Consider the following 15,763-nt stretch of genomic DNA (forward strand, 5'->3'; position numbering starts at 1 on the left):
GCACAGGATCCCGTTTTGTTCTCGGGGTCACTGAGGATGAACCTGGATCCATTTGACAAGTTCAGCGATGAGGAGATTTGGAGAGTGCTGGAGCTCTCTCATCTAAAGAGCTATGTATCAGGGCTGCAGGAAGGATTACAGCATAAAGTGGCAGAGGGAGGAGAAAACCTCAGGTGGGTAATAAAATTAACAATACGGCCTCTGGGTATAAGTTATATATAAGTATAAGTTTTGTACAGTTCGTTATTCTAAACCTTATGTAATGTTCTGCAAAACTTACATAAACCCTAATTGTATTTGAACACATGAGTGTCATTTGTGGTTTACTTTTTTCTTTTGCGCTACAAAAACCCTCTTAAGATATCAATACTTTAATACAATCTTTCCAGTGTTGGGCAGAGGCAGCTGCTGTGTCTGGCCCGAGCTCTCCTGAGAAAGTCACGTATCTTAATTCTGGATGAAGCCACGGCAGCTGTTGACCTGGAGACAGACAACCTGATTCAGAACACCATCCGCAAAGAGTTCTCAGACTGCACAGTCCTTACCATCGCCCACCGCCTGCACAGTATCATGGACAGCTCTAGGTGAGTTATACCTTTTCCCTTAACATTTTTGGATGATGTGCCCTACCTTATTTTATTTCTGTCAGGGTCAAATTTCTTTCTTTTCCAACCCTTCCTTCTCATGCACATAATTTATGTGCATGACAAGGAATCAACCACAATTAATTTTGCTTTTTACACATTGTAATTTCTCAAAATTTGACTGAATCTATTTCCAGCAACAGAAAATGAGAAATATTGTGCACTAAATAAACCCGTTATGTAGTACCAATGACTGTATGAATGATCTGATCAAACATACATAATATGCCAGAGTGGTATTTGACAAAATAATCTAAACTTAAGGTTCACTGACTCCTTTTTCTTGACTTGGACATTATCTTACCCAGAACTTGTATATTTTGCCTTAGAGGGGCCAGATGAAGAGTGATTCAGAGATCCTCTATGAGAGCTAACAGGGAACGTTCTGGCTGTTGTTTGTGCTTATGCAACAAATGATAGTTCAGAGTACCCAGCACCATTCCCATCTGGTGACTACATCATGCTACTAAGACGCTTTAATGCTCATGTAGGCTGATCGGACGCCAAGTGATGTTCTGTTATTAGACTTCTGTGCAAATCACACGTTGTCCATAACGAACACCAGATTTGAACAAAGTATGTCCATAAGTGCACATGGAACCAGGAAACCCTAGGTCCCAAGTTGGTGATCAATTTCTTAAGCATATCATCAGATCTGCAGCTATATTCTGAACACCTGGGTGAAGAGAAGAGCTGCGCTGTCAGCTTACCTGGATCAAGTAAAGGAGCATAATGCTGGACAATCCTGACGTTGGAGGCTCCGGTCTGCAAGCTTTCCACTCCTGGCAGAGCTTTGACAGCACTCCGAGGGAGGCTTAAGACAATGAGTCTGAATGAACCATGTTCTGCACCTGCATTTTTGAGGCTCTTGCATGGAGCTGTGGTTTTAGGGGGGTTGATGCATGTTGTGGTGGTAATCCCCAAAGCAGATGGTAGAGACCAGAGGTGAAGAGAGTTGTCAAGCTTAAGAAGGAATCCTATTGGGCCTGGTTAGCTTGTGGGACTTCTGAGCTAACTGATAGATGCTGGCAGGTCAAGCAAAACATAGTTAGCTGAAGCAAAAACTCAAAAACCCTCAGAGAATTCAGGAGGGTAATGCCCTACTCATACGGTGTATAGTGTGAGTGTGATGCTGCTGAATTCAACTGAGGATATATTTGGATAGTAGAAAGAATACTTTGTCAACCTCTGTAACCCCTTACATGCAGTCTGAAGATGAGGGGGATGACTTGTTCATCACTAGGGATGAGGTCACTGAGGTAGTTAAACAATTCAGGATCGATAGACTAAATGAGTTCTTTAAGGCCCCAGATGTTGTAGCGCTGACTTGGTTTACACACCTCTCCAAGGTTACGTGGAGCTCTGGGGCAGTGCCTCTAGACTGGGAGAATCGGGTGGTGTTTCCCAACTTTAGGAAGGGGGACTAGTATGTGTACTCCAGCTAAAGGGAGGTCACAGTCCTCAGCCTCACCAGGAAGGTCTATGCCAGGGTACTGGGGGGCGACCGTGGCTCAAGGGATTGGGAAGCTCATCTGTAACCGGAAGGTTGCCGGTTCGATCCTCCTGCTCTCTCTGTCCTGGTCGTTGTGTCCTTGGGCAAGACACTTAAACCTACCCTACAGTCTGCCCCAGGGCAGCTGTGGCTACAACTGCAGCTTACCTCCATCAGTGTGTGAATGAATAGTGGAATTGTAAAGCGCTTTGGGTGCCTAGAAAAGCGCTATATAAATGCAATCCATTATCATTATTACTGGAAACGAGAGTTCATACTTCTCTTGGATCTTTGGATTCAGGATAAGCAATGTGGTTTTCGTCCTGTTTGGGGAACAGTGGACCAGATCTTTATTCTGTAGTCCTGTTAGTTTACAGCGAAGTGTGAAGTGGTGTGAATGTACCACTCCAAGTCTGTGGCCATAGGCCTCAGGCAGAAAAGAGTGTTTAGCCTGAGCCAGAATAAAAAGTATACGTTTCTCTGGGTGTTGTTCACAAGTGAAGTGAGAAACTGACAGATGGATTGGGGGTGATGCTGCAGTGATGTAGATGCTACTTAGGTCTGTAGTAGTAAAAAGAGAGCTGAGCTTTAAAGCAAACCTAGCGATTTAGCAGTCAGTCTATGTCCCCAACCTCACCTATTGTCATGAGTCTTAAGCTTTCTCTTAAGGGTGGCTGGGCTCTCTCTTTAAGATAGGATGAAAAGTGCAGTCATTGGAGAGGGGCTCCGAGTACTGCTGCTACTCCTCCACATCAAAAGGAGGGAGGCCCCAAAGTAGATCCAGCACATGCTGGAGAGATCATGTCTCTCAGCTGGCCTGGGAATGCTTTGGTGTTCCCCAGATAAGTTGGAGGAGGTGGCTGGGGAACACCAAAGCATTCCCTTATGCTAGACAGTATGGACATTACTCATTGGATTACTATTAAAGTCTGTGCTTCTACCCTACAGGGTAATGGTGCTTGATGCTGGAAAAATAGTGGAATTTGATTCGCCGAACAACATGCTTGAAAAAGAAGGTCATTTCTACGCCATGGCAAAGGATGCTGGGATAACACTAGAAAGCAGCACACATTTATAACTTTGTACTTGTTTTATATATGATTTAGCTCCAACAGTTTCAGGTTTCAGGTTCCATAAAATGTACTAATTGTGTTGTGAGATTGTTTTTTGTTTTTTTTTTAAATTAGGATAGCTGTTGGAAAAAAAAACACACAAAAAATGAAAGATACAAAACAAAAGTGTAATGTCTAGTGTAAGGTGTGATTACAGGAGGTTGAGGGTCACCTTTGTATATTTTATTTATATTTGTCTCTGTATTTATATATGTGTGTGTGTGTGTGTGTATATACATATATATATATAACAATTCTGTAACTGTAACTTCGGTCGTTGCTGTGCTTTTTGGAAGTCGAATTTCCCAGAGGAACCCACCCGAGGGATTAATTAATTAAGTTCTATCTTATCTTATCTTAAAAACTCGTCTGGGCTTCTTTTGCAGTTGTTGTAGCATATGTTGGGTAACACTCTATACAGTGGTGGGAAACTGATTTTCCCAAGGGACCAAATAAGAAACAGGCTCTGATGAGGAGGGCTGTTGTGAAGGGAGGCAGACTCAGTTTCTCATGTGCCTGCTTGGGGAATTAATTGGCCACCATTGCTCTATCCTGTATTGGTTGCAAACTCCATTCTACAATTTTTTAGATTTTTACTTTGAAATTCCTTTAATTTCATGCCAACATCAACTGTCATTCTGTTATGTTTTGCTTATTAACATAATAATAGTGCTATTTCCACATGCTGAGTGCATGAAGAGTGATGTTGGTGACAACCAGATAATATTTTCAATTTTTTCTATTACAGTGTAAGATCCAAAAGCAGATATGACCTACTGCTGTAATTAAGTGATATGAGACAATATATTGAGGAGAAGAGCAAAGAGAATGAAAAGAGTTGTTTGCACAAGACAACAAAGCAGGGGAATTGGAATACATGTGTCTCTAAAGTATGAAGAACTATACTTGATGTATATTTATTCATCCATTTATCTGCCTTTAGTTATTTTTTTGTTTTGTTGCACTTTATTCTAATTAATGGGGTTTTTTCAGCATGTAGAATAGGATAGCACTTAAAAAAAATGTGGAAAGACTGCTCCAGGTGAGGCTCGAACTCACAACCTCAGCATTGCTCTACAATGTACTGTCATATAAGTACCGCACGCTAACCGATTGCGCCACTGGAGCACATGAATCATTTTCCATATTGAATTAAAAACATACTTTTTGTACACTGATTGTTTTGTGGCTATTCTACATACACTATTTTTACATGAAGCAGCTGTTTTTAGCCACTGCTAAATTTCTACTAGTCAGTCTTGTGACCATCTGGGAGTGTGTTTGTGTGTGTGTGTCATAAGAGAGGGAGATGAAGGAAGCGAGAAAGAGGGTAAGTGAGCAAGACGCAGAGAGAAAGAATAAGACTCACTGAGGGAAGGAGAGACCAAAGACTTGTTTTTTTGCTTGTGAAGCCTGCTGCCAGTCTTCATCCTGCATCTTTTCCCTAGAAGGTGAGTCTGTACTACTCATCAAATAGCCTTTACCTTTAAATAGAGACTTTCAGTTGCATATTATAGCCTTAAAATAGTCATTAGTTTGGTTTTAAATTATATATTAGCTTATTGGTCATGTTACGGGTTGTAAAGAGCATGTATGTCAGCTTAATATTGAACTGAAAGACATGTTTGACATAATTACAGTATACTTTAAAGGTTTCTAATTGGTATATTTTTAGAATATTGACCTTTACAGCATATTTTCTCTGCAAGTACTTAGTTAAAGTGTTTTATCAGCATTACTGATTCAATTTATCCATTTATGAATGCCTTACAATATCCTAATGTTAAGCTTCTTTTTATCTCCAGTGTGTTTTACAAAGATTTTGTAGGTGACAGTAGATTTCAATATGAATTTTTTAAAAGGAAATTAAATTATTATTATTATTATTTTACAATTGAAAGGAAGCTATTAAGCTGGCTTATCCAATTATATGCACACAATCTCTCCCTGTCTTCTTATTATTTAGCAAACACACAAATTGGTTATTTAAGCTGAAGAAAAAAGAAAAATCTGATTTCTCCTGCTGTTTTAGCCACTCCACCACCCCCATCATCTGTGGCTTCAGGGGATTTATTTTTGCATCACTTCCCAATTTTATGTCTAACATTTTGCAGAGAGTGATGAGTGAGAAACTATACAAAACTATAATTGCATGGTTTGCTGCAATAACTCAATCATCAGCAATTGAAAATAGTTCTAAAACATAATTAAATGTAAAAAATTGTGTGTCCCAGCTGCAGATTTATTCCTTCCTTTCTTTAAGCAAAATCAGTAGACATTTTTAGAGAGACAAGTACAAAAATGCCTTTTATTTGTTTATTTGACATTATGGAAATAATAAATATTCCAGGATTTGTATTAAAAAAAAAGGCTTATTGAAAAAATGACATAACCTGAATACAAATAACCCTTTCTAATGACTGTTCAATGACTGTTGATCATCTGTACTCAGAGTTGATTAAGTTTAAAATTTTGTTTATAAATCAATGGAAAGTAAAGCATGTATCCAGCAGCATAATAAATAAAATACGCAGAGAAAGAACAAGGTACTGAATACGTTTACTGTTGCCATCTCTATTTTTGTATCATGTAAAGAAGAGTTAATAAACTAATTTTCCTTCCCTTGTCTTTTTAAAAGAGGTCTCGAGTGCCGTGCCTTGTGTCAGTATGGATGATTTCTCTGGTCTCTGCTGTCCCCTTTGCACTGGTCTATGACCAGGCACGCACTTGCATCCTGGACTACACAGCTACCACTCAAGAAGATGCCTTCCAAGTTTCTACCATGTGTGAGATGACAGAGCCAGATCCTGCGCATATCTACAAAGGCGCCTTACTTCTGAGAGCCGGGTTCTTCTTTCTGGTGAGACGAGTACCATTTAACAGGTTATGTTTTTGTGTCAACGTAAAACAAAGGGACCTAACAGGCCTCTCCAACAACAGGTCCCACTAGTGTCCATCCTTACTCTTTATATGCTCATCCTGCACTACCTGAGGAAGAATAGCCATCAAAGGACAAACATGGGTCTTATGCCACAGGATCCAGAAGGAAGGTGAACAATCAAGTGTCACCAGAATGGGAAACTGCTTGTAAATGAAAAGAGAGCTCTAAAACTAATGGGTGAGCGATAAAAAAAAGTTTAAAATCCTATTGCTGCTTTGAAGGACACATACCAGGTCAATCTATAAAGCAGTGGCTTCAGTAATGGCAGAAGAGTACAGGACACTGCTCTTCTTTATCTAATCAATGAGACAATCATAAACAGCTTTGCTGTCCTGCAATTACTCCAGTTTATATGCAAATGAATTACATTAGTGTACTATTAAAAATCATTTCAGAATGTTGAATTATCAACACTCTCTCTGTTCTGCTTTTCAGGTGCAGCTGTGGTGGCTTTTTTGTTTGCAACTTTCCTGATATCGCCTCATCACTTATGCAGGTTTACGTGGTTGTGTGGTCCGACACGGTCCTTTCCATTTAAACAATCTTGAAATCGTATTTGTCCCTCCCACTGTGGTATATCAACGGTGCTTTGGACCCCCTGTTGTTCTGTATTTCCTCCCACACATTTCGCAGGGCATGCTGGAGAACCCTGGGTAAGCTCAGACCTCACTGCTACTGGACCTATGGGCTCACGTCTCAGTTGAGACAGAGGTCTGCAGAAGAAGCAAACGTGACAGCCAAAGAGAGGATTGATGGTAAATTCTGTGAAGAAAAATGTGAAAAGAAATTTCAATATAGTGGCTAAAAATCAGATAAGAGGAGTGGACGTTATGCACAGCAAAATCTCCAGTGTTAAATTAACACTGGAGAGTGTCTATATGGGTCCACACCTCTGAGTGTTAAATACAACACTGTTGAGTGTTAAATTAACACTTTTGACAGTGTTATATGTTTAAAAGTAACCTAGTCAGTTTTGAAGATTAACAATGGCTAACACTGAGCAGTGCTGATTTTCTAACACTGGAAAATAACTCAAAATGTTAGAAATATTCCAGTGTTATATATATATATATATATATATATATATATATATATATATATATATATATATATATATATATATATATATATATATATTTCAGACCTTTGAGACCCTTGTTGTATGTTTAATGCTTTATAAATATATGTTTTTTTCAAATATGTTTATGTTTTATTCTTTGGAGCACACGAGTCAAGTTTGTGTTGCCAAGACAACCAAACACCAGGAGACCTGACTTGACTGAAACCTCACCGATCAGCATTCTATAAATATAGACTCACTGAAGTATAACCTGTGGATGTATTGTGTTCCTGGACAAAGCATGATGTTGATTTATATGACATTTTAGTGCACAAGGCTTCCGTTTAGTCATGATACACTTTTTTATTGGAAATTGGCTGCTTTTTCACTCATTTTCAGTTTAGCCCTTGTACCTGACCATTTTTAGAGGAATTTTTTCTTTGTTTGTTAAACCACTTAGCATAAAAACACACAATTACTTTTCAGTCTTTTATTCATTTTTGCATACACACTCTTATACACATGTATTAGAAGAACAAAATGCCACAGATAATGGGCAAAAAATCAGAGAAAGGGTAAGGTATAGAAATTAGTTTTCAGTAGTCTTTTTAATTAAGCTAAATTAATAGGATGAAGGAGGCTGTTCCAGAGTTTAGGTGCCAAAACCTCAACGTCTGGTGTTAAAATAACTGGATACACTGATCAGATGATTGGAGAGACCGGCTGAAGTTATAAGGTCTCATTGGCTCTACTATATACGCAGGAGCCTGTACACCTAAGGGTTTCAATAATAATAAATTTACTGATCAAATAGTTAAGAAGTGTCCAAAACTATGCTCTAATAGGATTTTTTTTTTAAAGTTTCTATTTATGCTTTTACAAAATTTGCAAAACGATGTCCAAATAAATACAGTGTACTTGTCCTTCAATGCCAAACCTGTAACCTACATACTTTGAGTTGGTGTATGTATTTTAGATGTATCAAAATTTTATACTATTTTTCAGATTTAGTAACTGTATAGTCTTTGATCCACGTTAACCTTACAAACATCTGGTAACTCTAACAACAGATGCATAGAAACATAACATCAAATCGCCTCTGTCAGTGCAGTGGCTGTGACTACAGTGTAGCTTGCCATCACCAGTGTGTGAATGTGTGTGTGAATGGGTGGATGACTGGATGTGTAAAGCGCTTTGGGGTCCTTAGGGACTAGTAAAAAAGTGCTATACAAATACAGGCCATTTACCATTTACCAAATGAACATCAGAAGGGGGAAAGCCACATATACCCAGATGATTAAGGGGCACTTCTTTACAGCTCAAGGCACACTTGCAAAAGGCATTAGGTGCATCACAGACTAAAACACTAAACGTGAACACTTCCCCAGCAACCCATCTCTGTCTGAGGATCTTGATTCCATAGCACTCTAACCCTGACAATAATCCTGGATAGGCACTGACAGATTGTGAACATAAACTGTCAGAGGTGTTGACTGACATCCTGAATACTTCTCTCTCTCACAGGCATCAGTACAGACCTGGCTTAAGACTGCCACTATTATTCAAAAAGTTGACAGTGACAGCCCTGAATAACTACTGACCTCGCACTGACTGTCATGAAGTGTCCCACGTAAAGAACTCCACTGATGTCACTGTGGACCTCTACCAGTATGATGCCATCTCATCACTGGTTCATACAGCCCTGAAACACCTGGAAAATAAGGAGTTTTATTTATATGTGCTTTTACTGGATTTCACTGCCTTTGACACAACCCACAGACTGCAGTGCAAAAACTCTCAACACTAGGTGTGAGTTCCTCCCTCTGCAAACAGGTTCTGGATTTATTAGCCAACAGGACACAATTCAAAAATGTATATTTTCAGGAACAGAAAATGATAACTGTTTCCTAATCATGATGTTGCAGTCTATTGTATCATAGCTTGCTGTTTTGTTTTGTTTTTTTGGAGAAAAAAAAAACGCAACGGACGTGACGTGTCTATATCTCGGCCAATCACAAGTCAATGGGCGGGACTAAATATGAACCAGCGGAGGATTCAAAATGAAGATGGCGGCTGAAAATGGTTCCCCAAACAATCACAAACTCGAAAGAAAGTAAGGACTTTTTGATTAATTTGACAAAGATGAACACGTTACAGTGCTGCTGAGTAAACTATGCCTCCATCAGAGGATTAGTACTAACAAAACAAAACTCTGTTTTTACTACTTTGCACTGGGACTTGTGTTTTTTCCCTGTTAGCAATAGCCAGTGGAGCTAAGTTAACCTAGCAACAGTTTATACTAACATAAGCTAATGTTAATTCGATAATTCACGCAGTCTTACTTTTAAGGCTTTATTCTCGGGCCAGCTCGAAGTTTTATCATTTCAAGTGGACATTAATCTATGGCGTATGTGTTTCCTTTAACAGGGAGACAAAATGCAATGTGTTTATCAGTCAGGAAAAGCCGAACCAGCCTGTCATCTTTAACCCGGACTTCTTCGTGGAGCGGCTGAGACATGAACATCCGCAGGCTTTCACGGAGCTGGTACTTAGCAACATCACTCGAATGATAGATCTGCCTGGGGACGAGTTTGCCCAGCTTACTGGAGACTCGGAGCCTAGAGTCCCCTCATCCAGCGGCTTTCTACGCTCCTTTAACTTCCTGAAACGGAAAGGTTAGGCCATAAGAGTCTTCGTTATGCACACATGTTAACCGCCTTTGAAACGGTATTTTGAATAAATATGATTTATGTAATGCTTATATTCTTTTGTTATTGATTTCCTGAGGGAGAAAGCAGAGTTGTGTGGAGTTTCTCAGTCATGTAATTTTATTTCTAAGGCTGAAATAATTTAGTAGTTAAGCAATCAGTACATAATTTACCATAAGCAAATATGATAAGATTGCTTGTTCCTGCTTATGGGGAGTTTAGGGGGGCATGAAAAAGAAGGCAGCATCTAACCCTCACAAATGAAAAGCAAGAGTAATCCAGTGTTTATTTTGGTTAAGCAAATCATCTCTCATCTAATTATTCATCAGGTGATGAACAATAAGGACTGAAGACTAAAGCGCTTTAGATTTTCATCAAGTCATCTTGTAGTTATAATTTGCCTCTCACATCTTTCTATTTTGACTAGAATAGGTCCATTTGTACACAAAAAGCCTACAATCAGCCTTGATGTGTCATTTGATTTCTTGCAGACAAAGGAGTCGTTTTTGGTGCACCATTAACTGAAGAAGGAATCGCACAGATCTATCAGCTCATCGAGTACCTGAATAAAAGTGAGTATTGATTCACCTGCTCATATAACGTGACATTAAATGAACCGTATCATCCAGAGTGTTTTGTGATATTGCCCCTTTGCCTATGTCACCTCTAGAGGCAAAGAAATTCTTAACAATATTATTTTTTGAAACACGATTAAAATAACTGGATTATACTAAATCGTATATGTCAAGCATCACACTTTTTACTTGCTCTGTAACTTAGTTTAAGCATTGAATTGCCATGAGGTCATGGTTTATTTCTAGAAAGCAATGATGTCATTCACTGAAAGTGGACACTGGATGAAAATGTTTGAATCAATAATTTATCTGAAAGCACTTTGCTCTTGCTGACTCCCTCCTTCCATTTACTTCTCTCCATCACTCACCTTACTGCTGTGTCTTTGGCTCTCTGTGTCTCCTTCACTGTGTGTCTGCCTACCTAAACACCCTCCACCCTCCCCCTTTCTGGCTGTCTCTCTCCATCTTTCTCTCCCACCCCTCAGACCTTCATGTGGAGGGGCTGTTTCGTGTGCCAGGCCACAGCTTAAGGCAGGCAGTCCTGAGGGAGATGCTGAACACTGGGGCAGAGATAGATCTAGAGACAGGCGATTTCCACCCCAATGATGCCGCAACATTGCTCAAGGCCTACTTGGGAGAGCTTCCAGAGCCTCTGTTGACACACAGACACTATCATGCTCATCTGAAGATTGGAGGTGCTGGTTGGCTCGTGCACAGATCTTTGTCATTCAGATTAATGCACGGTCAGGAAAAATATTGCTTACCTGTGCTTTGTAATATTTTTCGTCACTTGTTTTTAGAGTTGACTCGCTTTGATGATCAAGGGGATAAGACAAATGTGCCAGATAAGGAACGCCAGATCGAGGCGTTTCAGCTCCTGTTTATGCTTCTCCCATCTGCCAACCGGAGCTTGTTGAAGCTGCTGTTTGATTTACTGCACAGCACAGCTCGCAATCAGCACTCCAACAAGATGTCTGCTATCAATTTAGCCAAGATGTTTGCTCCACACATCATCTGGCCCAAAAATGTAAAGACCTTAGGTTCATTTTGTTCTGTCTTCCGAAACACTGTTTGCAGTCAAATGAACCATGACAAATAATAATAATAATACTACTAGCTTTTTGTGTTTCTTTGTGACCTCTTCTTCTTCTTTTAATTTTGCAGGTAATGGCAAGTGATCTTCAGGGAGACATAGAAAAACTCAATAATGGCATAGCATTCCTTATTAGACACTCACAAAAACTGTTCAAGGTAAGCTCCCCAGGCATTGATCACTTATTGCATCAGTGTTGTTTAACTTATGAAAAAATAAACAAAATGCTTTTTTTTTTTTTTTTTGCTTTTTTTGACAATAGAAAAATCAAAATGTAACATTTCCTTTTAAAACAAAACCCAGGCAGGTCTTATCAATTAAACGTTATTAGGTGTCATATAAACAGGCACCTAGATGGTATCTCACAACCATATGCCATGTATTATAACAATATGTCTTCTCTTTACTTAATGAAAGTTTCATAATAAGGGCCTTTGTCGCCAGGGTTACAAGTACAAACAAACGTGATAGAGAGCAAGAACACAGAAATTATATATATATATAAAAGGAAAATTATAATCATTTAAATGTCCTGCAATCAGCCGCCATAAGGCTCTTTACCTGCACACATTGTATTTGACAAATTCCTGTCAATATAAAGTTTTGAGTTCAAGCAGGTTTAGAGGAAGAAAGAAGTAGGCGGCTGATGGCGCCCTTTTAACTCAGTGTCTGAAGTGTAGGATTTTAAAGGTATTTGGACAGAGAATCATCATCAAACTTAATATTTCTGAAATTTCCAGGCCATCTTAAATCTCACCTGCTGCGATGTGTCTCAGATTGGAATTAAGATCAGGTTTTTTAATTAGTCTATTGAGAATATTTCATTTATGGGTATTTTTTTTTTATTACAGCTGGGACTTTTTTGGTCTTTAACTAATATGTTCACCTATAGCCTACATACTTGACTAACATTAAGTTTTTTCCCCATCAAACAAATGGTTTTCCTGTGTTTTTCCATGTTACTGATGCATTTGTTGCTTTCTAGTTTTGTGTGCAGATTTTTTTCCCCTTTGGATTTGCCCAAGTTTTGATTTTATATGCTGTTAATTATTTTATGTCTAACAAATACTTTATTCAATACTAATTTGATTAAACTACTGAAATGAAACCACAGGCCACTTTAATCAGATCCCTTTATGTAGTATGAATTATTTCTTTCAGTTTCAAAGTAGAACATAGTTAGCCTTAACGCACTGTGCTTTATGTCTGAATAACTTCCACATTAGTATATTTAGTTGTTTCCAGAGGCTTTAATGTTCGTCTGTTTTCATTGAAGGCGCCTGCGTATATCAAAGAATATGCCCGCTTGTACTTCACAGGATCAAAAGCTCTTCAGTCAAATGTAAGTATTTTTGTTTTCTATTTCTAACAGAGTTTGTCTTAGTAGGGAAAAAAGGGAGCGTTAGTACTGCATTGCACTTAGCAAATTACCAAATCCAGTCACTTCAGTGTTTGGTTCATTTTAGACACTTGGATGTCTAACTCCAGAACCTGGAAAGGCTGGTGTCTTCAAGGCGTTTAATAGAATAATTTTCAAACGAGCCGGAAATAAAACTTAAATACTGGTTCAGTAGTCAGATTTTAAAGCTGTTTGTAAACTCTCACTTAGAGCAACAAGTAAATCTTTGCAGTTATCTCTCAAAAACTGTTTGATTGGTTTTGTTCTATGAAAACAGATTTTTGAATGTTATTTGGTTTGTTTTGACATTTTTTAGGATGACTTGACTCTCTGTTCTGGGGCCAAAGAGGGCCCTATGACTGCAGTGACAGTGGCCTCCCCTTCTCCCTCCATAACAACAGTCACATCTGATACTCAGAATTACACTGAATCAGCCCTCAGAGAGCTTTACCAGCAAGTCAGCAGCATGCCAGAGTCTGCCAAAAAGAAAAAACTCATCAGACAGGTACTCAGTGTGATGCTGCTGTGATAAGAAAGACATGCATACAAGGTGCTTGGAGAACCAACACGTAAGGTGGTGTATTTTTCTGTGTAGATCGAGAAACAGACACCCTCAGCAGAGTCTCGGGCACCATTCAGCAGGAGGCACTGGCGTTCACGCTCTTGGGGTGGAATAATAAAGGTTTGTTGATAGTATTTGTGTGTCTGCATTACCCATCATGTGATTTCTTGCCAACCTCTTATAGACACAAAGCTTTTCATATATATTTGCCTGTGATCCTATTAATCAGTGTTTTGATTATTCCAAAATCTGTTGATCTTGTGTAATAGTTTTTTCTTATTTTTCTAACAGAAGAAAGTGTTTGGAAGCCAAATGTTAGCTGAGAAAGAAAATGGCAGACCACAGACTCATCTACCCAGCTGCTCTGCTGATGGACAGGTAAAAGAAGGAACCAGCTGTGCACAAACAAACACAAGTATATTTTAAAATAAGTCTGAGAAGGAGAACCTGCACCTTATTTAACATAAGTTTTGCTGCTGTAAAATATTAGCTAACTGGTGCTGCAGAGTGAAAAAAGTCTTTAGCACTTTTTTTCTTCTGCCTCCAACTGAGTGACTGCTGCTTTGGATACTAGTGATCAGACAGGAAATAAACTCTGTGCAGGTGATAATCTTTAAAAAACTGCCCCTAATAAACCCCTCATTGTAGTGATTACAATGTAGAGGGAAACAGCTAAGAAGTAATTCTTTTATTTTAACCATGACCAACTAAAATGTCACACTGAAATTATTGGCCACAGTTTGCTTTTAAAACTGTCATCGGCTACAGCTGGAGAGCAGTTTTCCTCATTACTGTGTTGAACTTTTCTGGCATTTCAGCCATCAGTCTGCGGTTCACCACAGGCGGTGCTTAGATTGTTAATGATGCCTGTGCTCAGCTGAAAGGACTGAACATTACCTAATCGTCTCTCTCTTTCTCCCTCTTTCCTCCACCAGGATTAATCGTGTGTGAAAGGATGTGCGCCTCTCAACTTGGGAACCATCAGTCTGACTTTTGTGTAAAAGTAATTAAATGATCATCTCGAGTTCTCTGTAAACGGAAGGTGTATTATAAGGTTTTCTTTACAAACCATGTTTAGATTATCTTTTTTTGTCTCCATTTTTTGTCACAAAGTTTTAGACTTTGAGTTAAAGAATCTCGACCTTTTTTATCGAGCTCTCTCTTTTTTTCTCAGTTCAGCAGAAGTAATTGGAGTGAGAGCGCTGATATGTTCTTTTTTTTCTCACTTCACCTCTTTTCAAGAGTTTCGTCTTACTTTCTTGTTCAGTGATGATGCTCCTTATTATGCAGTGTAATTGCATTGGTGAAATTTGCATCCTTAGCTTTGTGATTGAGTGAAACCTGTCGGATTTTAATTTGAAAAGCATTAATGTATTTATTTTTCACTGGACTTCTGGATGATTTCCATCAGGATCTCATTAGTATAGGGCATTGGATGGAAAATGTGATATACAGAGTTTCTATTTAAATGTTAAAATTGCTTGTAAGTTGTAGGATAATTAGATTTGGTCACTGAAAACCAAAGTTATTTAAATCCAAAGTGTGCCTTAAAATGAACATATCTGAAAGTTTTACGAAGATTATCCTTCCCCAGTAGCTTACTTTATGTGTCGATAAAATAAGAAGGATGCTTAGTGAAAGGTCAATGGAGCTTGTGTACTTTATGTCAATATTTGTTTGTTTCACTTTAGCACAAATCCTTTCTTGACACTATGATCCCGTAAGCTACTGCTTCTTTAAACTGTACCTTGGTTTTCTGTGGTTGGTCTTAGATCTTACATCCGGTTTGAATTCTTATGCAGCACCATATATGCTTTTATAGCTTTATATTATTTTTTTGTTTGTTTTTTACCTTTGACGATACTGCAAGATTTTTTTTTAAATTCGTTTTTATTGTCCATATTATATTTATCGTTATTCAGTTTTAGTTTGAGTGGTTGAATGCAGATGAAGATGGATCGTTTACTTGCCCTCTGCTGTAACTGGTAATCCAGGTGTTTTTCTGGGAGAGTTTTGGCTACAACCACTTTTAACCCCACTTTCTTGCCTTACTCCATGAGTGAAACTCACTTTTTACTGCTGTTACAATTTAACTATAATGTGACCATGTAAACTGGTGAATCTGGTGCTACTGTGAAGCTATGCAACTCAATGTAATTAAAAGACATCAAGCTGCA

At 38.6% G+C, this 15,763-nt stretch overlaps 2 protein-coding genes, 1 non-coding gene and 1 pseudogene across 4 annotated transcripts in view; 3 read left to right on the forward strand and 1 right to left on the reverse strand.

Annotated features, from left to right (window-relative positions):
- LOC113035395 (ATP-binding cassette sub-family C member 2-like) overlaps positions 1 to 3,612 on the forward strand; it is a 37,867-nt gene extending 34,255 nt beyond the window's left edge. The window contains exons 30-32 of the mRNA XM_080288119.1: positions 7 to 173; positions 390 to 584; positions 3,085 to 3,612. Coding sequence (XP_080144245.1) covers positions 7 to 173; positions 390 to 584; positions 3,085 to 3,214 — 492 coding nt within the window. The 3' untranslated portion in view covers positions 3,215 to 3,612. The remainder of the gene's footprint in view (positions 1 to 6; positions 174 to 389; positions 585 to 3,084) is intronic.
- Positions 3,613 to 4,282: 670 nt separating this feature from the next.
- trnai-uau (transfer RNA isoleucine (anticodon UAU)) lies at positions 4,283 to 4,376 on the reverse strand. Its single transcript has 2 exons — positions 4,339 to 4,376; positions 4,283 to 4,318 (listed from the first exon to the last, which is right to left on the reverse strand). It is a non-coding gene; the product is annotated as a tRNA-Ile (tRNA).
- Positions 4,377 to 5,883: 1,507 nt separating this feature from the next.
- On the forward strand, positions 5,884 to 7,207 carry LOC145419739 (neuropeptides capa receptor-like; annotated as a pseudogene). The gene is made up of 3 exons (XR_013901080.1): positions 5,884 to 6,108; positions 6,189 to 6,366; positions 6,625 to 7,207. The product of XR_013901080.1 is annotated as a neuropeptides capa receptor-like (transcript).
- A 1,939-nt stretch (positions 7,208 to 9,146) lies between these two features.
- On the forward strand, positions 9,147 to 15,763 carry LOC113035545 (rho GTPase-activating protein 19-like). Its single transcript, XM_026191181.2, has 11 exons — positions 9,147 to 9,362; positions 9,677 to 9,924; positions 10,449 to 10,529; positions 11,018 to 11,227; positions 11,333 to 11,559; positions 11,697 to 11,783; positions 12,902 to 12,967; positions 13,341 to 13,529; positions 13,620 to 13,706; positions 13,878 to 13,964; positions 14,522 to 15,763. The coding sequence occupies exons 1-11, from the start codon at positions 9,310 to 9,312 to the stop codon at positions 14,525 to 14,527; spliced, it is 1,341 nt and encodes a 446-aa protein (XP_026046966.1). The 5' UTR covers positions 9,147 to 9,309; the 3' UTR covers positions 14,528 to 15,763.

Source organism: Astatotilapia calliptera, chromosome 13 (assembly GCF_964374335.1).
Source record: "Astatotilapia calliptera chromosome 13, fAstCal68.1, whole genome shotgun sequence".
NCBI lineage: Eukaryota > Metazoa > Chordata > Actinopteri > Cichliformes > Cichlidae > Astatotilapia > Astatotilapia calliptera.